Source organism: Ruditapes philippinarum, unplaced genomic scaffold (assembly GCF_026571515.1).
Source record: "Ruditapes philippinarum isolate M1 unplaced genomic scaffold, ASM2657151v2 ctg4994_1_1_1_1, whole genome shotgun sequence".
NCBI lineage: Eukaryota > Metazoa > Mollusca > Bivalvia > Venerida > Veneridae > Ruditapes > Ruditapes philippinarum.
The window spans coordinates 865-23,840 of NW_026864379.1; the positions used below are offsets into that span (position 1 = coordinate 865).

The 22,976-nt window shown below is 33.1% G+C and overlaps 1 protein-coding gene across 1 annotated transcript in view; it reads left to right on the top strand.

Moving 5' to 3' along the window:
- The first annotated feature begins 205 nt into the window (after positions 1–205).
- LOC132725384 (general transcription factor 3C polypeptide 1-like) overlaps positions 206–22,976 on the top strand; it is a 77,067-nt gene continuing 54,296 nt past the window's right edge. Inside the window, exons 1-12 of the mRNA XM_060710487.1 lie at positions 206–626; positions 5,676–5,782; positions 6,430–6,518; positions 7,227–7,418; positions 8,516–8,711; positions 9,720–9,870; positions 10,417–10,505; positions 14,836–14,919; positions 15,850–15,951; positions 16,700–16,777; positions 18,541–18,632; positions 21,364–21,465. Of these exons, the coding sequence (XP_060566470.1) occupies positions 5,740–5,782; positions 6,430–6,518; positions 7,227–7,418; positions 8,516–8,711; positions 9,720–9,870; positions 10,417–10,505; positions 14,836–14,919; positions 15,850–15,951; positions 16,700–16,777; positions 18,541–18,632; positions 21,364–21,465 (1,218 nt within the window). The 5' untranslated portion in view covers positions 206–626; positions 5,676–5,739. The remainder of the gene's footprint in view (positions 627–5,675; positions 5,783–6,429; positions 6,519–7,226; positions 7,419–8,515; positions 8,712–9,719; positions 9,871–10,416; positions 10,506–14,835; positions 14,920–15,849; positions 15,952–16,699; positions 16,778–18,540; positions 18,633–21,363; positions 21,466–22,976) is intronic.

Genomic DNA, 22,976 nt, shown 5'->3' on the forward strand with positions numbered 1-22,976 from the left:
TGGTGTTGGTCATAGGGTACAGATCTGCTTAAATCTAGACCCTTTTCTAAGGAAGTATAAAAAGATGTATAAGAGAATAGTTATTTTATTAAGTTTTATATTATGATTTTACCAGAATTGCAGGTCTAAGATATGGAGTTTTACCTAAGATGCTGAGAATACAGCTGGCCTGCTCATCAATATCTGTTTCTATCTGTGGCTATGATACACATGGTCAACCCGTGAAGACAGTAAAACCTGAGACCAGTCAGTCTGATAATACTGCAAGAAATGATGATAACACTGGTGGTGATACAGATATTAAGGCTGGTGATAATGCTTATGATAATACTGGTGATAATACTGGTGATAGTGCTGGTGGTAGTGCCGGTGATAATACTGGTGATAATGCTGGTGATAATACTGGTGATAATGCTGGTGATAATGCTGGTGATAATACTGGTGATAGTGCTGGTGGTAGTGCCGGTGATAATACTGGTGATAATACTGGTGATAATGCTGGTGATAATGCTGGTGATAATGCTGGTGATAATACTGGTGATAATGCTGGTGATAATGCTGGTGATAGTAAAACAGATAAAGGAGAGTTTGAAAGTGGACAAGAACATTGGCTTGGAGAAGATAGGGTAAATATATCAGATGGTACTTTTTATACCCCCAAAAACGAAGTTTGGGGGGATATATAGGAGTCACCCGGTGGTCGGTCGGTCGGTCGGTTGGTCGGTCGGTCTCCGTTGCATTTTCCTTGTCCGGAGCATAACTTGAAGACTAATGGTTGGAATTCAATATAACTTCATACAATGGTCAAGCACATTGAGAGGAAGTGCAGTGCACAAGAACCATAACTCCATCTTGACTAATTACAGAGTTATTGCCCTTTGTTACTTTTCCTTGTCCGGAGCATAACTTGAAAACTACTGGTTGAAACTCGAAACAACTTCATACAATTGTCAAGCACAATAAGGGGAAGTGCAGTGCACAAGAACCATAACTCTATCTAAAGTAATTACAGAGTTATTGCCCTTTAATATTTTCCATTGCTTTTCTTTTGTCCGGACTATAACTTGAAGACTAATAGTTGGAATTCAATATAACTTCATACAATGGTCAAACACATTGAGAGGAAGTGTAATGAACAAGAACCATAACTCCATTTTGACTAATTACAGAGTTACTGCCCTTTGTTACTTTTCCTTGTCCGGAGCATAACTTGAAAACTACTGGTTGAAACTCGAAACAACTTCATACAATTGTCAAGCACAATAAGGGGAAGTGCAGTGCACAAGAACCATAACTCTATCTAAAGTAATTACAGAGTTATTGCCCTTTGTTATTTTAGCATTGCTTTCTTTTGTCCAGACTCAAACTTGAAGACTAATAGTTGGAATTCAATATAACTTCATACAATGGTTAAGCACATTGAGAGGAAGTGCAGTGCATGAGAACCATAACTCCATTTTGACTAATTACAGAGTTACTGCCCTTTGTTACTTTTCCTTGTCCGGAGCATAACTTGAAAACTACTGGTTGGAATTCAAAACAACTTCATACAATGGCCAAGCACAATAAGGGGAAGTGCCATGCACAAGAACCATAACTCCATTTTGACTAATTACAGAGTTATTGCCCTTTGTTACTTTTCGATTGCTTTTTTTTGTCCGGAGCATAACTTGAAGACTACTAGTTGGAATTCAATATAACTTCATACAATGGTCAAGCACATTGAGAGGAAGTGCAGTTCATGAGAACCATAACTCCATCTTGACTAATGACAGAGTTATTGCCCTTTGTTACTTTTCCTTGTCTGGAGCATAACTGGAAAACTACTGGTTGGAATTCAATACAACTTCATGCAGTTGTCAAGCACATTAAGAGGAAATGCAGTGCACAAGAATTATAACTCCATCTTGACTAATGACAGAGTTATTGCCCTTTGATACTTTTCCTTGTCTGGAGCATAACTTAAAACATACTGGTTGGAATTTAAAACAACTTCATACAATGGTCAAGCACAATAAGAGAAAGTGCAGTGCACAAGAACCATAACTCCATTTTGACTAATTACAGAGTTACTGCCCTTTGTTACTTTTCCTTGTCCAGAGCATAACTTGAAAACTACTAATTGGAATTCAAAACTATTTCATACTATGGTCAAGTATATTGAGAGGAAGTGCAGTGCACAGAAAGCATAACTCTTTTGACTAATTTAAAAGTTTTTGCCCTTTGTTACTTTGTATTGTCCAGTGCATAACTTAATTAATGATTGGAATTCAATGAAACTTTATACAATGGTCAAGGGCAGTGAGATGAAGTGCAGTGCACAAGAACAATAACTCTATTTGGACTAATTACAGTTATTGCTTTTGTTACGTTTTTGTCCAGTGCATAACTTGAAAACTAGTAGTTGGAATTCAGTACAACTTCATACAATGGCCAAGCGCAATGAGAGGAAGTGCAGTGTACAATAGCCATAACTCAATCTTCAGTATTTATAGAGTTATTGCCCTTTGTTCCTTTTCCTTGTCTTTCTGGACTTCTTACAGAGTAATCCAATAAAACTTCATCAATGGCCAACCACATTGAAAGGAAATGCAACATACAAGAAACCACAACTATCTTTAATTGCCCACAACCATAACTCTGTTTCAATTCTTTACAAGGTATTCTGTTACTAGTAGAATCCTCATTTCCGAAGCAGTCTTGCATTAATCACATTTAGTGATAGTTCTAGTTATAACTGTCTTTAACTGTAGTTAACAGTGGGTTTTCATTAAATTTTCTTTGTTTTGCACTATGCTAGGCTATTAGAATGGGGGCAAGGTCACTTAATGTTATCCCAGTCTCTGTGAGTTGTATATTTGTGTTCATGTTTATGTTACTGGTTGGCCTGTAAAGGCCTACTATATAAGAATGATGTATCACATATTATTGAAATCTTGACAGTAAAAATTAATGACAAAGTAAATGGCTGTCATTTTTTTAAGTTAAGAATTTTAGTGTTAATAAGAGATAAATACACAGCAGAGTAGGTCCTGAAGGTGATAATCGGCCCACATAATGAATAATTGCCCCCGAGGACATTATTCATTTCAGGGCCGATTATCATTTTCCTGCCCGTCTCTGATGTGTGTTTTTGTCTTTAATACACTTGATGGGTCTAACAGAAGCATTTCTTTTAAATTACTTTGATATTTCTTTAGTTGAAATTGCTGTCTCTGTTCATAGATTTTTACTAACAGTTGCTTTCGGTTATGTTCATACAAGGACGCTAAAATCAAGAAACATGGTTTATTTTCTCAGAATGATTTTGTTGTATTCTTATTCTTTTATTTTCAAGTAAACTGTGTTTGTACAAATTATACTTAAGGTGACAACAGACACTTTCCGTGGTACTTACATAAATGTCATTTAAACAAAGTTATTTTAATAATAATTGTTATTTATTTAATCTTTGTGCATTAAATGTCGTTGATCATCATAAAAAATAACATATTTGAAAAAAATGCCTTTGTAAATGATTGATTTTGAATAAAAATCCTAAAATTTTAAATTGTCATATCAAAGTCATTTTTTTAATTTTTTGTCATCAAATTTTTGAAAATAACCATACTTATATTATCTAGGGAACCGTGTCTCAAATTTTTTCTATATTTTCTCAAAAAAATATTACGTAACGTCAAACATTTTATGCGACTTTTTTCACCATACATATTACGTAATTAAAGATAATTAAGTCGCCTATTGAGCAAACAAAAATCCCTGACACGGTTCCCTCCGTAAATGAATTTCCTTTCATGTGCTTTAAACCGCATGTTAATTGCTTGATTTTTAAAGAAGTTATGCTGATTCAAAGTTAGTCCGACCCGCATCAAACGAAGTGTCATAAATCGGCTGTTCTCTCTCGGACCCCTACGTTTCACGCTAAATAATTGCATAATACACAAATATCGCACCAGAGAGGGTCACAAGTTGCGGTAACATACTCTAACAACATTTTATGACCCAGTGACATCTGACCAATTAAAAAGCTGCTGATTAATATCAGTTTATAGCTGAAATTTCTTCAATTCTTAACGTGATTTACTGATCGTCTGGTATCTGTCTCACATGTCACGTGACTATCGGTAAAATTTGAGGCACTCAGTGGGGGGAAATGGAACGCATTTGCGCACCGCTAGCGGGGTACTTAATTGTTTCCTTTTTGAAGTTTATTATTATTATCATTAGCATTATTATTGTATTATACCAGTATCACTCTGCCTGTGTATTCGTGTATGAAATTCCGTTAAAATACAAAATAAAAATAACAAAAAACTAAGCTTCTGACAGTCTTTTAAAGTCCATGGTAGATGTACAAATAAGCACGGGATATTATATATCTTTTCCACCAAATTGATAATGCTTCACATATTTTAATAGAAATAAAAGGTATTACTAGATCATTATGATCTGGCCTTCTTGACTTCTATTATGAATATCATCTATGCACGGCATAGAGATCCAGTTTCTACCGGGGATAGTCTTTTAGACAATAAATTTCATACTTTGTCCCAGATTTATTAGTACTGTGTCCGATTTACTGACGAACAATTTATTTTCACTGAGAATATATTTTAATATCTTTTTTTTATTTATAGAGAAATAATCATCCTTAGACAATCTAAAATGGTTTAGAAATTTGTCAGGGACACCTTTCCACAAGTCACATAGGCGTTCACATATAAAAATGTTGTCTGTTTTTGTTGTTGTTTTACTTGACATTGTTAGAAAACGAGGTTGAATGTAAAGTAAGCCCTTGAATCCGTACAAAAGTCTATCAACTCAACGTAATATCTATCAGATTAACGGGACAGACAAATTATTGTCACACATTATGGATATTTTAGCAACTACATTTTTAATCAACCCCGTGGTCGTGTGATTTGCCGCTATGCTTAATTATTTATGTTTCATACATTATGTTACGTACATTGGCCGACAATTTCTTAATTTATAAAAAAGGCTAAATGTTGAGATATTCATAAAAGATGTAAGTTAGTTGTACGATACATGTATTACGAGAAGTATGGACCAGTATGGACGTGTAATTCACGGATATATGGAACTACCGATTTCCCTCATTGATGCCTCAACAGGGGGCGGAGCGTTATCAATAAACGACAGGTTACGCGAATAGCAGATACAAATAGTATAGGTTCCGTTTTAAAACATTTAAAAACACATTTTTTGGACTAACTGCTTCCAAAATTAAATCACAAATGTGTTCAGAAAAGGTTAATAAATCTACTTAGCAAAAAATCTCATTTTAGGTATTTTCAGTGATAATTGACTCCGTTGTCACCTTAAGTTCTCACCATAAAATTAAGCGATTTGTGGTTGAAACTTACTTTCGCTTTGACAGCTAGCTGTTTTGATGACCTAAAATGTGACGTCATTGTTTCAGTTGGTGCAATTACTCGTGTTCATTGAGCCAATTATGATTATGATTTTCGGCCGCAGGTCATGTGACACTAATAATCGGTTGAATTGTTACTATATACAGTAACAAATTTATTAAAGGTCTTTTCTTTACATACATGTTTTATCCAGTAATTTCATTACATTGAGTTGCAGTTGTTATAACTAAAGTTTTATATTTTTCTTGTATTATTGACATGGTTATATAATTGCTGCAGGTTGATATAACTGGTGGTTATTGTCAGCATGTAGAGAATGAGCCTGTAGTATATTTGTAATGAGATGACATGGAGAAGATATCTACCACCTGTACCAGTACATTCAGGTAATCACACATACACACAAAACTTGTCATTTAAGTCATTAGTCAATGTTGCTCCTCCTCCTCTTCTATATATCCAGTCTAGAATTAGACAAATATATACACTCAGTCTGGAATCTGCTAATTATGTACACCCAGTACACAATCAGAAATTTTAACACTATTGGTGTCGGGATTACAGCAGTAAGCCACTTTGAATTATCAGAGCACAGTTCAGCCACAGCATCTTTTCTGCCCATGCTGTCAAGCAGTTTACCAGTACTAGTTGCCTTCACTTTAGCAAGGGACTGAAAACTCCTGTACATGCCAGAGCAGAGGTTCAGTTCAAATGACCGTAGAAAGGATTTTGTGTGGAATCACAATGAAAGTGACCTGTACTATCTGGGATATCGAACCATGGTTGCCCGATTTACAGTTCAGTACTATACCTATTGAGCTAACTGGACAGTTTTGTACACAACCATTCTAAAATGAGGTAATTTTACATAACCAGTCTAAAATCAGTGACAAATCAGGTATTCATGGACAGCCAGTCTAGCATTAAGTAATGATACAAAATCTTGTATTAAAGTATGTGACACAATCTACAATCTTGTAATTATACACAACCATTCACAACCATTTTTAAACCTTTGTTGGGTTTTTTTCAGGTTATCCAAAAGGTTGGGTGTTGCTTAGTGATTGTTTGCTCAATATGCCAGTATGTTTGTTCTGTGAAATGGTCAATGTTTGTTATAAAGTAAGTACTTGTAGCTTGTTCCTTAACTCTTACAACAATTACATTGAAAAGCAATTAATACTAATGAAACAAGTATAAAAATACATGGAAGGTATAAGTGTCTTCCTTTACAGGAGTTAGAATCATAGTATTTTATTCCATCAGAAATTTTCTATAAAGCAGTTCTGAATTAAAACTATTTACATTACACATTAGCTGTTCGTTGTTTTAGATCAATTAGAGAGCACTGGCTTATAAACAGGTCAATCTTATACCTGGTCTCAGGTTTATAAAACTTCTTTTCTGAGTTCTGTCGCAAATCTCAGGATTTTTATTGGTCAGTGAACATTCTGTGGCAGTTTCTGACCAATCAAATACCTGAGATTTGAGTTTGAGCTTGGAGAATTTCTTTATAACCTTGGACCCTGGTCGCGAAACAAAAAAAAACTGACTGAGCTGTGAAAAAGTATTTCATAATATAAACCATCATTCTGCATTAGATATTCTGGAGCAACAGTTTAAATCTTTAAAGTACAATGATGCTTTTATGACAGAGAATGAGATTATCTTACACAGTGTACTGAATTATTATTATTAACATGCAGCATCTAGACATTTAGAATTGTTCTCTAGAGACAATCTGGAAAGTTAGGTTTTCAGTATTTTCACGTTACATATGTCTGTCATTTTATATCATTATATATGTTATGTATAAAATTTGATTCACAGATAGAAGGACTAGAGGATGTTTTAGAACATCCTCAGAAGAGGTTTTATCCAGTTATAAACTTACCTTTCTCTCTCACCCAACAACTTCTCCACTCTAAAAAGTATGTACAATCATTCTCCACATTGTGTTATTACATGGCAGAGATGGGACTTCTATCATTTGGCAGGGAAGTCCTCAAAGAGAAGGATCAGGTTTGTTTTCATTAGATTTGATATTACCTAGCGTTGCCTTGAAATTTGTATTTTTGACTATACAAAGTTTACAGAGAGCTGTCCTGCTACAGCAACATTTGCCTCCAGATTTCAGATTAAATAAAGTTTTTTAGAGTGAAATAGTATATACTTCAGTAGAACTTTTATGTGTTAAACTTTGATAAGTTGATTTTCTTGCTGTGTTGAAATTCCTGATATATCTTCCTTAATATTTTAATAAAAATTCTACACATAAGTTTTTTTTTGTGTGTCAACATTTTTATGTGGTACATATATACATATAATTATTCAAGTATGCCATCTTCTAATATCACAAACTTTTACTTTTTCATGATTGCAAGTTTCTTCAACTTTGAATTTTGGGAAAACTTTATATATTTACTTTAAACTTACTTTAAACTTCAAATGTATGTTCCTCATCATCACCCACATCATATGTGATAAAGTTCTTAACCGTGGCTTGTATATTTAAAAAACTGCGTCACTTTTACCTCAGTAAGTATAAAATTTGTTTAAATTTGATACTTTTACTCTTCAATCATTATTGCTAAAATAATTTACTTCAGACTTAGAACTTAGTTTCTTATCTTTTCCCACATTATACCAGTACATGACAAAGTTTTAGTACTAGCACCTTAATTTCAAGAGTTTTCTCCCCTTTTAATTTAAGATTACAAATTAGAATCTACCTACTTTCATTTAAAATGTGCCTGCAATAAGCCGTCTGACATATAAGGTTAATGATTATTGTTTTATGATTGAATCATTCCTCTGTTAAACACATGACAATGTTTGTAACACTGGCAACTATGTTTCCAGGATTATCCATTCTTTAGTTTACAATGTAGTTGGATTTTAATTAGTTTAATACTTTGAACTATCCTATATTTTTGTAAGTTACACTGTGGTTGTACCCTCAACTGAGCATATGCCTGAATAACATTGAGGCGTAATCTTCTAGCTTATTGTTAAATGCAATTTATGTCTTTAATAGTACTCTGAGACCTGAAACCTGACAAAATTACATATCATGGTCTTGTTTTGTTTTCTAGTATTATGTTATGATTTATTTTCAGATGTTCATATACCTGCACAAAAATGCTTCTTTATTAGACACAAAGCTATCGTTAAAGGGTTACAACAAAACAAACGCTCCTGAAGGTCATGTTTTCCAAGAGAAACAATTCCACTTTGATACTTTAAGTGACCTGCAGACATACTGGGAAATTCTTCAGATTACTGCAGTAAATAGTAATCTAGGATGTAAATCAAGTAAGTTTGACATGTTAATGGTTACTTTCCAATACAATACTTATGTAATTTTTAAGTTGTGTTAAAGGTGAGCTTTTATAATAGCATGATTTCTGTCTTGTGCTTTACATAATGTTACCAAGATTTCTTTAATAACATCTCATTCTTAATATCAAGATTTTGACCAAACATCTACAAAAGTTATATGAATTGTTCCAGTCTAATGTATCAGTTGGTCACATGAGCTAAATATAGACTTAAAAGATGAAATTTTAAAAAATCTTCTCAGAAACTACAATGCACAGAGCTTATACATTAAGCATGTAGCATTTCTTGTTGACCTCAACAAAAGTTATTTAAATTCAGTACCATCAGGGCATTCTTCTGTTGTTTTTTCTGTTATGGCGCTATTATAAAATTCTATAGCTATAATTCATAAACCCCCACAGAGTAGTGGAAGGGGTTTTATAATTGTTCTGTCATTTAAAACAATAGGGAATATTAAATCATTCTTGAGGGTTTCTTTGTCAAAGTTGTTAATACTTGTACACAGAGATGTCAACCTTACTGTTTATTTGTGTGACTTGAAAACATTTTCAGCTCAACTATGCGAAGAATAGGGAGAGCTTTTGTAATCATCCTGATGTAGGTGTTGGCGTAGCCATTGCCGTTACACTTTTGTTAGGTTTTTGTGTTGAAGATGGTATCTCCATAAATTATGAAGGGAATGGGTTGTTTTGTCTGTTGCTTATTTCCTATAACTCTTGAAGGATTTTCATAAACTTGAATTAGATGTAAACCTCTTTAAAGCAGTATGAATCAACCATGTCAGGTCTAAGTTACTCATGAAAGTCAAATGATTGAGCCTCTATTCTTTCATAAAAAATGTATGTGATAGGTTTTACCCAAGTACTTAATTCTATGTATCAACACCTTTTCTTAAACATGGTCAGTGTCTAAGTTAAGTAATCTTACACCTAACTGTATGTTTGCTGTTGTTGGCAAGTTGTTGTATTTCTCATATTTCAGTGGTTCATAAAGACCTAGAAGATGAAGTAACATTTGAAGTAAAATCTTTGAAGCAAGCAAGTGCAGCATATAATCCAGAAACAGTGAAAGATGTTGGTGTTTTACCTGGAGATCGTAGGGGAGGTGCAGGTCTAGATTCCTCTTTGTTCAGGTAAACTTTACAATATTATGTTTGATTGGCATTTAATGTTTCAACAAAATGCATGTGTTTATAATAGACAGATAATCAGATTCATCACATTTGCCAATACCTACACATTCTGGTAACTTCTAATGCTATTTGTTATCTTGACTATCTTATTTGAAAACCTACAATTCTCTATTTCAATATAATGGTCTTGATTAAAGTTGAGTGATAGGAAATTTTCTTTTTTTTGGTACATTAGACTAATTGCATCGGAAAAAAACAGTTCAAGATGTGTCCATGTTTACAGAGTATTTTTAGCTTCTTATAGTAAGAGGGATATCTGATTCTTGTTCTAAAAGCTGCATGCATCAATATCAACCAAAATATTTCAAGAAAATCAAACTTGAGAAAAAAGTACTGAGATTTTAAGAAAAGAAAAAAACAGATTGAAGATAAAAGTAATAATTACCATGTTATGTGCCATTAATGACCGATTTTGTGGTATTTTTCGAAACACGTTTCCATATGGTACTTTTCTGAATGGTGAATGATTCTCACATAATATTTCAGTCACACAATGAAGAACTGGTCAAACTCTGGTGTGCTCAAACCACATAGAAAATACAGGAAACTGTCTATTGCTGTTGGACTTAAAGGAGGTTATTGTTTATTTTATATTGATTATTAATCAATCATTGTTAATTACTTTTTATCCAAAACAATTTCCAAGAGGTTATCGTAATTTTATTTCAATTTTATGTAAAATAATGTACACATGGTTAAATGTATATCTTTTTATCATCATATCATTATACCCCCAAAACAAAGTTTGGGGGGAGGGTATATAGGAGTCACTCGGTGGTCGGTCGGTCAGTCGGTCGGTCCAGCCGTCTGTTGCATTTTCCTTGTCCGGAGCATAACTTGTAGACTAATGGTTTGAATTTAATACAACTTCATATAATGGTCAAGCACATTGAGAGGAAGCGCAGTGCACAAGAATCATAACTCCATCTTCACTACAGAGTTATTGCCCTTTGTTACTTTTCCTTGTCCTGAGCATAACTTGAAAACTACTGGTTGGAATTCAAAACAACTTCATACAATGGTCAAGCACAATAAGGTGAAGTGCAGTGCACAGGAACCATAACTCTATCTTAAGTAATTACAGAGTTATTGCCCTTTGTTACTTTTCAATTGCTTTCTTTTTTCCCGACCATAATTTGAAGACTAATGATTGGAATTCAGTTTAACTTCAAACAATGGTCAAGCACATTGAGAGGAAGTGCAGTGCACAAGAACCATAACTCCATCTTGATAATTACAGAGTTATTGCCCCTTGTCAGGAGCATAACAAAAAAAAAACTACTGGTTGGAATTCAAAACAACTTCATACAATGGTCAAGCACAATAAGAGGAAGTGCAGTGCTTAAGAACCATAACTCTATCTAAAGTAATTACAGAGTTATTGCCCTTTGTTACTTTTCCATTGCTTCTTTGTCTGGAGCATAACTTGAAGATTAATGGTTGGAATTTTATACAACTTCATACAATGATCAAGTATATTGAGAGAAAGTGCAGTGCACAGAAACCATAACTCATTCTTGATTCATTTAAGAGTTTTTGCGTTTAGTTACTTTTTATTGTCCAGTGCTTAACTTGAAAATTAATGGTTGGAATTCAATGAAACTTCATACAATGGTCAGAGGCAGTGAGATGAAGTGCAGTGCACAAGAACCATAACTCTATTTGGACTAATTACAGTTATTGCCCTTTGTTACTTTTTTGTCCAGTGCTTAACTTGAAAACTAGTAGTTGGAATTCAATACAATTTCATACAATGGTCAAGTATATTGAGAGAAAGTGCAGTGCACAGAAACCATAACTCATTCTTGATTCATTTAAGAGTTTTTGCCCTTAGTTACTTTTTATTGTCCAGTGCTTAACTTGAAAATTAATGGTTGGAATTTAAAGAAACTGCATACAAAGGTCAAGGGCATTGAGATGAAGTGCAGTGCACAAGAACCATAACTCCATCCTCAGTATTTGTAGAGTTATTGCCCTTTGTTCCTTTTCCTTGTCAGGTGTATAACTTTAAAACTAATCTTTAGAATTCAATGAAACTTCATTCAATGGTCAAGCACAATGAGAGGAAGTGCAGTGCTCAATAAGCGTAACTTTTTTGGACTTATTACAGAGTACCACATTTAAAGGAAATGCAACATAAAAGAACCACAACTTCATTAATTGCTCACAACCATAACTCTATTTCCGTTCTTTTGCAAGGTATTCTGTTACTAGTAACTTCCTCATTTCCGAAGCAGTCTTGCGGGGGGGGTATTAATCACATTTAGTGATAGTTCTAGTTATACCCCCAAAAACGAAGTTTGGGGAGGTATATAGGAGTCACCCGGTGGTCGGTCGGTCGGTCGGTCCAGACGTCCGTTGCATTTTCCTTGTCCGGAGCATAACTTGAAAACTAATGGTTGGAATTCAATATAACTACATACAATGGTCAAGCACATTGAGAGGAAGTGCAGTGCACAAGAACCATAACTCTATCTTGACTTATTACAGAGTTATTGCCCTTTGTTACTTTTCCTTGTCCGTGGCATAACTTGAAAACTACTGGTTGGAATTCAAAACAACTTCATACAATTGTCAAACACAATAAGGGGAAGTGCAGTGCACAAGAACCATAACTCTATCTAAAGTAATTACAGAGTTATTGCCCTTTGTTGCTTTTCCATTGCTTTTTTTTTGTCCGTTGCATTTTCCTTGTCCGGAGCATAACTTGAAGACTAATGGTTGGAATTCAATATAACTACATACAATGGTCAAGCACATTGAGAGGAAGTGCAGTGCGTAAGAAACATAACTCTATCTTGACTAATTACAGAGTTATTGCCCTTTGTTACTTTTCCTTGTCCGTGGCATAACTTGAAAACTACTGGTTGGAATTCAAAACAACTTCATACAATTGTCAGACACAATAAGGGGAAGTGCAGTGCACAAGAACCATAACTCTATCTAAATTAATTACAGAGTTATTGCCCTTTGTTGCTTTTCCATTGCCTTCTTTTTTTGTCCGGACCATAACTTGAAGACTAATGGTTGGAATTCAATATAACTACATACAATGGTCAAGCACATTGAGAGGAAGTGCAGTGCATAAGAACCATAACTCTATCTAAAGTAATTACAGAGTTATTGCCCTTTATTACTTTTCCATTGCTTTCTTTTGTTTGGACCATAACTTGAAGACTAATTGTTGCAATTCATTATAACTTCATACAATGGTCCAGCACATTGAGAGGAAGTGCAGTGCAAACTCCATTTTGACTTATTACAGAGTTACTGCCCTTTGTTTCTTTTCCTTGTCCAGAGCATGACTTTAAAACTACTGGTTGGAATTCAAAACAACTGCATACAATGGCCAAGCACAATAAGGGGAAGTACAGTGCACAAGAACCATAACTCCATCTTGACTATTTACAGAGTTATTGCCCTTTGTTACTTTTCCATTGCTTTCTTTTGACCGGACCATAACTTGAAGACTTATTGTTGGAATTCATTATAACTTCATACATGATGGTCAAGCACATTGAGAGGAAGTGCAGTGCATAAGAACCATAACTCCATCTTGACTAATTACAGAGTTACTGCCCTTTGTTGCTTTTCCTTGTCCAGAGCATGACTTGAAAACTACTGGTTGGAATTCAAAACAACTTCATACAATGGTCAAGCACAATAAGGGGAAGTGCAGTGCACAAGAACCATAACTCCATCTTGACTAATAACAGAGTTATTGCCCTTTGTTACTTTTCCTTGTCCAGAGCATTACTTGAAAACTACTGTTTGGAATTCAGTACAACTTCATACAGTTGTCAAGGACATTAAAAGGAAGTGCAGTGCACAAGAGCCATAACTCCATTTTGACAAAATACAGAGTTACTGCCCTTTGATACTTTTCCTTGTCCGGAGCATAACTTAAAACGTACTGGTTGGAATTCAAAACAACTTCATACAATGGTCAAGCACAATAAGAGGAAGTGCAGTGCACAAGAACTATAACTCTATCTTCAGTATTTATAGAGTTATTGCCCTTTGTTCTTTTTCTTTGTCTTTCTGGACTTATTACAGAGTAATTCAATTAAACTTCATCAATGGCCAACCACATTGAAAGGAAATGCAACATACATGAACCACAATTATCTTTAATTGCCCACAACCATAACTCTATGTTTCAATTCTATTACAAGGTATTCTGTTACTAGTAATCTCCTCATTTCCGAAGCAGACTTGTGGGGGTATTAATCACATTTAGTGATAGTTCTAGTTTTAATTAAAGTAGTTTAATTATATTTCATCATGATAATACATTTATATGTTTCTGTGCCTGTTAGAGTACTAATTTCTGCAGGCTTAATATTCTGCAATTTTAAGCTTGACTTTTTTTAAGAAAAAATGAGCTATTGCTATAGCCATGTCCTCCGTTCCTGTTCCATTGACCAGTAACTTGACAAAACATGGATTCCTTATCCTCATACTTCACAGGTGTATTGGTCTTGGCAAGTTGATGAACACTTTTGATTTCGGGGTCAAAGAACAAGGTCACATTCACCTTGGACCTTTTATATCAAAATGGTTTCTGACCATTAACTTAACCACCCATGGGCCCTTTACCCTCAAACTTTACATGTGCATTGGTCTTGACCATTAGATGAGCACAATTGATTTTGGGTGCAGGGGTCAAAGGTCAATGTCACATTCATCTTGTTTTGTATCATTTTGCACTAGAATGACTATGATTGTTAAAATATTTGTAAACTTATAATTTTTGGAAGATAATTCTTTCCTTTACTTTCTAACCATTACATAAACAGTTTCTTTGTATCTTTCATAATAGTTACTTATTCTTACTACCCATTGAAGGTAAGAGGTTATTGATATTATGTTTTCATTTCCATGTGTGAATAATTGACATTTCAGGACTGGACCTAGAAAGTAAAAGGGAAGTTGTGGACTTCTTTAATAAGAATCGACAGAAAGGCAAGGAAAGACCTGATGATCCTAGTAAGTTTATTTGGGGCTAATTTCTCACCTTTGAATTTGTAATAATTATGTTCATGATGAGTTAGAATGTTCATTTTGTATAGAGTAAAGTCAAACTTTTGTGGCTTTCAATGGGACTGGCCCAAAAAAGTCACATATGACTCGAGGTACCCAAAAAGTGTTTTCAAATGTTTCATATTGCTATAATTATGTACATGCTTTTATTTTCTTTGTGTTATTTCATTTTGTTGAAGATATAAGATGATCTCTTTGTAGATAATATATTCTGTTTGAGTTAAAATGGTTTAAAAGTAAACATGTTTATATCCATCATTATACAAATACCATGTTTAAAAATAAATTAAAAACATTTGAATTTATTATAGTCTGTTTACCTGGAACATGATATGAGTAAAACTTACCATAAATTCTAAACTTTCAAAAATCTGTCAAATTACTTAAGGATTTTTTTTACAACATTTTATATTTCACCTTTTGCAAATAAATCATTATTGTGTATTTAAATAAGTGGCTCAGAGTCAGAAACAATGTGTAATGACCTAAATTTATTGTTCTCAAATTTTCACATAATATACTTAATTGTTCCTTTGATAGTCTTATGTTTTGACAGCTAATGTAAAAGGCATTTGTTGCATGTATAAATCATACTGTTCAGATATCTTATTTGCTAATTATAGTAATTAGAAACCTGTTGATTATTTAAGTGATGTTTATTTATTTACTGAAGTCCATCCTATGCCATAGATGGATACCTTCTTTGGTCCTCTAAAGTTTAAGGGCCATATGGGTCAAGGTCAAGGTCAAATAGAATTTATATTTATTTTTTCTTCATGCCTTTATTAATTGACCATTGTGCATTGAAGTATATGGACAAATATGTAGGTAAGGGAGCAGCCATTGCCTTTTAACCTATTTTTGTTTACATTGTAGAAAAACCTTCAGTTGTGAAAAAGATTACAAGAGAAGTGTCTGGAAATAAAGGGGGCAAAGGCATCCTGAGAAGGGTACATACAGAATTCACCAAAACTCATAGTATGTCCACCAACCTTTGTTAATTTGTTACTTATTGTTGTAACTGAACCTGGTATTGTTTATAACACAAATGAGTATGTAAATAGTTGAAACAGCAATTTCAAAAGTTTTGAAATCTTGACTTGTGCATGGTAATTTGGTAAATGGTCTTCATTGTTAACAATACTTCATGTACACTGGTAATATAAACATACCTATTCCACTGTCTGTTGGTGCTGATTTTAACAACATCTTATTCCATCACAAACACTAGACTGTAAGAATCGGTAAAGGAATCATTTGATATCATAATAATGATTTTTAACTATTAAAACATTGACTATATGATTGATAAATATTTATAAATTATATGTTATAATGTCCATTGGTTTATACAGAATTTATTTTATTTGATATAGTAGGAAGCTAAAAGCTTATAGACACACTCTCAAATCTATACCTGGAACAAACCAGTACTGAGATATTTCTCAGTATAAAGTTTCTTGTTCAAAGAAACAATAGTGTGATCCTGATGGAGTTTGGAAAATAAGCGATGTTTGATAATAAACTGGTCTAGAATGGAATCTTGACAAGTCTATTTCAGAAATTCAGGTCAAGGGCTCATGTGTATTTATGTAAATCTTCATTGATACATCATGATGAAGTGTAGTATTGTATTCACTGCTACATGTAGATACTGTTACTTTATTTTGTATAGCTTGATAATTAGAATAGAATTACACATGTATGTAATTATACTTATTTTCAGAAATAATCAGCAGAATGGAGGGTAAAATTATGAAAAAGAGATGTATAAAAATACAAGAAAAAGTGAAGAAAAAGAAAAGTAAGTTATTTTTCGCTTTAACTATGGTGCCTGTGTGATTGTTTATAGCTCACCTGAGCACTGAGCACATTATTCACATTGTAAGCTAGTGTAATTACACTCTGTCTCATGTTGTGTAGTGTGCATCATTTATTTTCAACAATTTATTGGAGGATAAAGATTTGCCCTTATCTGCCATTCCAATCATACTCATCTGCCTTTATTCTGTCCATCCGTAGACAAGTTTGTGTTGTATGAAATTCAATCAGTATAGCTCCAAAGACTATGATTGAAACTTGCTAAGAATAGTTGTCAGCATGTGGGAACTTACACAGCTAAATATTTTGATGATAAATATCTTGATGATCAGCAGAGTTATGGCCCATGATTAAGCAAAAATAGCATTTTTTATATCTGTGTCATATGTGAATGTAAGAGTATAACAGCTAGAGCCATGGAACTTTCTATCAATTGTTTTCAGCACGTGAACTTACACACCTAAGTATTTTAATTGAAAGTATATTGTAGATTTAAGATTGAAAATTTTGGGCTTGTGCCACTTGTAACTTGTAGTGTAACTGCTTTGTTTATTTGCAAAATAGTTTATATAGATGTTTTGTGGCACAACAATTGGAGCATTTTTATTCAATGGACATATTTCTGGCGATTAATGGCTTGCTTTATTACCAAACTTGGTAAAATTCTAATGTTAATAAAAAGACTAAAACATTATGAATGTCCTCCATTTTCTTGCTAAGTAAATCTATAACTTTTATTTTACATGCAAAAGTTAGTAGAACTTTGATATTATATATAAATATTATAATTTGGATGCCAACCAATTAAAATTGCAGAGGTCCTTTTGTTTTATAGAAAATGTGTTGTATTTTATGTGATAAGTAATTTATCTGAATACATCAAATGAAATATATAATTTATCTAGACACTTCACTTGATTATTAGTACAGTATCTTGGGGGATTTCTATATATCATATAAGGTCCCCTAATTATTTATGCAAACTCAGTTAGAAGAACATCTGAATTGTAAGAATATTGAGGGTGATAGCCTCAAATCATGGTGTGGTCCAAGATATGTTGTATGTTATATAATTTAACTGAATGCTACACATTATACATGTATATGTTATATTTTAATTTGATATACATGTATAATATATGTGATCCTAGCACATGATGTGTATTTTTTTATGTGATATGTGATTTATCTGAACACTACAAATGGTGGGTTATATGTAATATCTAGATATTACACATGGTGAGCTATATTTATTGTAATATGGTATACAATTTATCTGAATACTACATATGATGTTTTATTCTGTAAAGAATTAATACCGTATAATTTATGCCCATATGTTATATATTTAAGAGCTTTATACCAAATGATTTATGTGTCAGTGTTATATGATATATTATAGAGCTTTATACAATATGATTTATGTCCATGTGTTATATGATATATTATAGAGCTTTATGTCATATGATTTATGCCCATGTGTAATATAATTATTATTTAGAGCTTTAAACCAAATGATTAATGCCCATGTGTTATATGATATTATTTAGAGTTTTATACCATATGATTTATGCCTATGTGTTATAAAATATATTTTAGATCATTATGCTGTATGATTTTTGCCCACGTGTTACATGATATATTTTAGAGCTTTATACCATATGATTTATGTCCATGTTTTATATGATATATTTTAGAGCTTTATACCGTACAATTTGTGTCCATGTATTATATGATATATTTTAGAGCCGTATGAGAAGGGAGATGCGAAAGACAAGGATATATACAGAGATCGTTGTAAGCTGAGAGTTGTCTGGTCTTTAAAAGAGGATTCTGTGGTAAGTATAATTATGTTGTTATAATAAATTATGGGGGACTGAACACAAACTTTTCCACCAGTATGTAAACAACCACTCAGCATGATGTTTGTACATTCTGACCAAACTTTTACTGTTTGCACCTTTAATGTTGACCAGATTGTCAGACAAGTGACATACCCAAATGTGGTATAATTATCTACTGCATTGATGAAATTTTTAGCAATGGATCTTAAGTGAGTGATCTTTGTAGCGCTATCATTGTCTTCTTAAGGATGATTGTAAACTATGAAAATTTGTAGCCATAACATTTTCTTATTAACATTATTTTAATCCTGTCTGAGCTTATATATAGACTTATTGCTATCTCTTTCTTGGAAGAGAAAAAAAGAGTATTTGTTACAATTTGTTACAATTTTATTCCAGCATATGTCATTTTTAGCTCACCAGTCACAAAGTGACAGGGTGAGCTTTTGTGATCGCTTTTCGTCCGGCGTCCGTCCGTAAGCTTTTGCTTTAAATGACATCTCCTCATAAACCACTGAGCCAATTTCATCCAAACTTCACAGGAATGTTCCTTTGGTGGTCACCTTTAAAAATTGTTCAAAGAATTTAATTCCATGCAGAACTCTGGTTGCCATGGCAACCGAAAGAAAAATCTTTAAATATCTTCTTTTAAAGAACTGTAAAAGAGCTAGAGCTTAGATATATTGGCATGAAAACATCTTCTAAAGAGTGTCTACCAAGTTTTTTCAAATAAAAAAGCCCTGGGGTCAAAATTGGCCCCGCCCAGGGGGGTCATTGATTTTCCCTATATAGCATATAGTAAAAAAACTTAAAAAAATCTTCTTTTAAACAACTGTAAGAGCTAGAGCTTAGATATTTGGCATGAAAACATCTTCTAGTGAATGTCTACCAAGTGTTTGTTCAAATAAAAAGCCCTAGGGTCAAAATTGGCCCCGCCCCAGGGGGTCATTGATTTTCCCTATATTGCATATAGTAAAAAAACTTAAAAAATCTTCTTTTTAAAGAACCCAAAGAGCTAGAGCTAAGATATTTGGGCATGAAAAAAACATCTTCTAGTGAGTGTCTACCGAAGTTTGTTCAAATAAAAGCCCTGGGGTCAAAATTGGCCCCGCCCTGGGGGGTCAATTGATTTTTTCCCTATATGCATATAGTAAAAAACTTAAAAAATCTTCTTTTAAAAGAAACCGTAAGAGCTAGAGCTTATATATTTAGCATGAAACATCTTCTTGTGAATGTCTACCAAGTTTGTTCAAATAAAAGCCCTTGGGTCAAAATTGGCCCCACACCAGGGGGTCATTGATGATTTTCCCTATATGCATATAGTAAAAACTTAAAAAATCTTCTTTTTAAAGAACCCAAAGAGCTAGAGCTAAGATATTTAGCATGAAAACATGTTCTAATGGGTGTCTACCAAGTATGTTCAAAATAAAAGCCCTGGGGTCAAAACTGGCCCCGCCCCGGGGTCATTGATTTTCCTTATATGTGTATAGCAAACTTAAAAATCTTCTTTGAAAAAAACCCAAATAGCGTTTTAGTTTAGATATTAAGCATGAAAACATCTATAAGTAAATATCTACAAATTTTAAAGGCCCGGGGGTCAAAACTGGCCCTGCCCCAGGGGTGTCATTGTTTTTTAACTATATGTGTATAGTAATAACTTAAAAAAATCTTCTTTTTAAAAAAACCCAATGAGCTAGAACTTAGATGTTTAGCATGAATACATCTTCTTATGGGTGTCTACCAAGTCTGTTCAAATAAACAAAGAAGAGCCCTTGGGTAAAAATTGGCCGGGGGGGGGGGGGGGGGGCTATATACAGGTGAGCGACCTCAGGGCCATCATGGCCCTCTTGTTAATTTATACATTAGGTTTGTTATATTATTCCCTGCGGTCTGAGAACTGCAGGGGTATTGGTACGGCCGTTTAAGTTTTGAGGCATGGAGGAGCATGTGACCCTGGTTTCGGTACACATGGATTGGAGCATGTGATCTGTAAACCGTATATGATTGGTTAATTGACCTTTTCGAAAACCTGGCTAAATACCGTTTGCCGGTACGATACGGATTTACCTCTAGGGAATTAGTCAGAATTACATCTAATTAAGAACAAAAAACGATTACGTGATATTTCTAATTTTCTATAATTATTTTACCCTTAAAGGTGAAAAAACTTGAATGATGTGTTTGAAATTTATCAATGTTTCTTTAATATGTATCTCAAATTTTACAAACAATAAATTGTTTATACTGAAAATCTACAAAATTAAAATATTCGTAGTGGCATCTGTCATAATAAATAGAGAAATTTTCTGCGTAAACTTGTGTGTTTACTTTTTTTTTGCTCGGAATTATTCATAAAATGGTATGTCTATTAAATCATTTTCTTAAAAAGAAATAATTGTTTTATGTTCGACCTTCTTCGGTCATCAACGGTCACCAGTTTCCAAAGACCTTCTTCTATATTGATCGATTATTGTCAACTATATTCCTGATACAAACGTTTATTTATCCCCCCCAAACAATGTTGAAAATAGTTAAATGAAATATCTTTATATTATTAAAAATGTGCCCCGCAGGACTATATTCCTGATACAAACGTTTAATTTATCCCCCCCCCCCCCCCCCAAACAATGTTGAAAATAGTTAAATGAAATATCTTTATATTATTAAAAATGTGCCCGCAGGAAACCATTTTTCTTGTAAAGATATAATGAATTTCTATTTTTAGCTACTGATGTGTCGTTTGGCTACATTGATCATGGACAACAAAAAGAAAACAGCACTGGTATCATACATCAGGATTAGAGATTATTTACATGAGAAATGTGGAGTATGTACTCTCTAAACTTAACATTTTATTATGGTAGTTAAATGATAAATCTTCTTAATGACACAAATTACTCACTTGACATTCTATTATAAATGAATCCTATGTAACATTCCAGAAATATATGTATATTTATATTTGTTGGAGTGAGGAATAAAATGTTTTCATGTTATGAAACTTAAGGAGCCAGCTTACTGAAGGTTGATGGTTTTGAGATCTTGAAATAATACTTTAATTGGCATCTGAGAGTTTTCTCTATAAGATATTATGTCTGACTCAACACAAAACGTAACAAAATAAAGAACAAAAAGGAAAACAAAAATATAAATAATACTTCAAACAAATAATCATATGAAGTAAGATAAATGTGATGTATGACGACAGCATGGTTTTGTCAACAAGCATTCCAAATAACAAAATTGATATTGCTGTTCCAAAGTAAAGGAAAACTGAAAAATGCTGCTAAGATTTACAAGTGTTGACAGATATGTATGATACGGTAGAAACATTAGAGATGAAGCCAGAATAATAAATGAAATGTGTAGCTATCTATTGTAAAAGAGGAAAGCTTAGGAACATTAAACATTTCTCAAGTAGAAATTTAATGGTAAAGATGTAGTGGAAATGTAATAGAGAATTATTACAAGTAGGGATTGTCTGTTGTATATTGATAGTGAATTTAACATGATTGAATAAGCTTAACTATTACCTAGTATAACATTCAGTCCCAAGTTTAATTTATCTGAGATCAGCAAAGCATTCTTGCAGAAATTTTAAGCGCTGTAAAAAGAATTTTAATGCTTTGAATTAATTTTAGTTTGATTTAATTTTAAATAGGGAGGAACTTAGTTGGAATAAACACTGGTGTGAAAAAAAAATCCATTAAACGCTTCAACTCATTGTTACAACAGATCATTGTTGTTTGTAGAAATGTTGAGCCAGAAAGAATGTACATGTATTGTGTTATACCCGTTATTACCTGTCTACCTTTCTACACTAAGGTGAACATGGTGTTTTAGGTAACAATAAATCTCTCTCTCATACTATTCATGCCATTAGAAGGATTATGAAGGCAACATTAAGGTTACCATATAAATATCCATTGTTATGACATCCATTAGCAATTCATTCTCCACTGTATTTGTCACAGATATCCATATAATATCTATATGTGTTTGTATATGTTACATATATGTTGTATATGTTACATCTATGTGGTATATGTTACATCTATGTTGTATATGTTACATCAATGTTGTATATGTTACATCTATGTGGTATATGTTACATCTATGTGGTATATGTTACATCTATGTGGTATATGTTACATCTATGTGGTATATGTTACATCTATGTGGTATATGTTACATCTATGTGGTATATGTTACATCTATGTGGTATATGTTACATCTATGTGGTATATGTTACATCTATGTGGTATATGTTACATCTATGTGGTATATGTTATATCTATGTGGTATATGTTATATCTATGTGGTATATGTTATATCTAT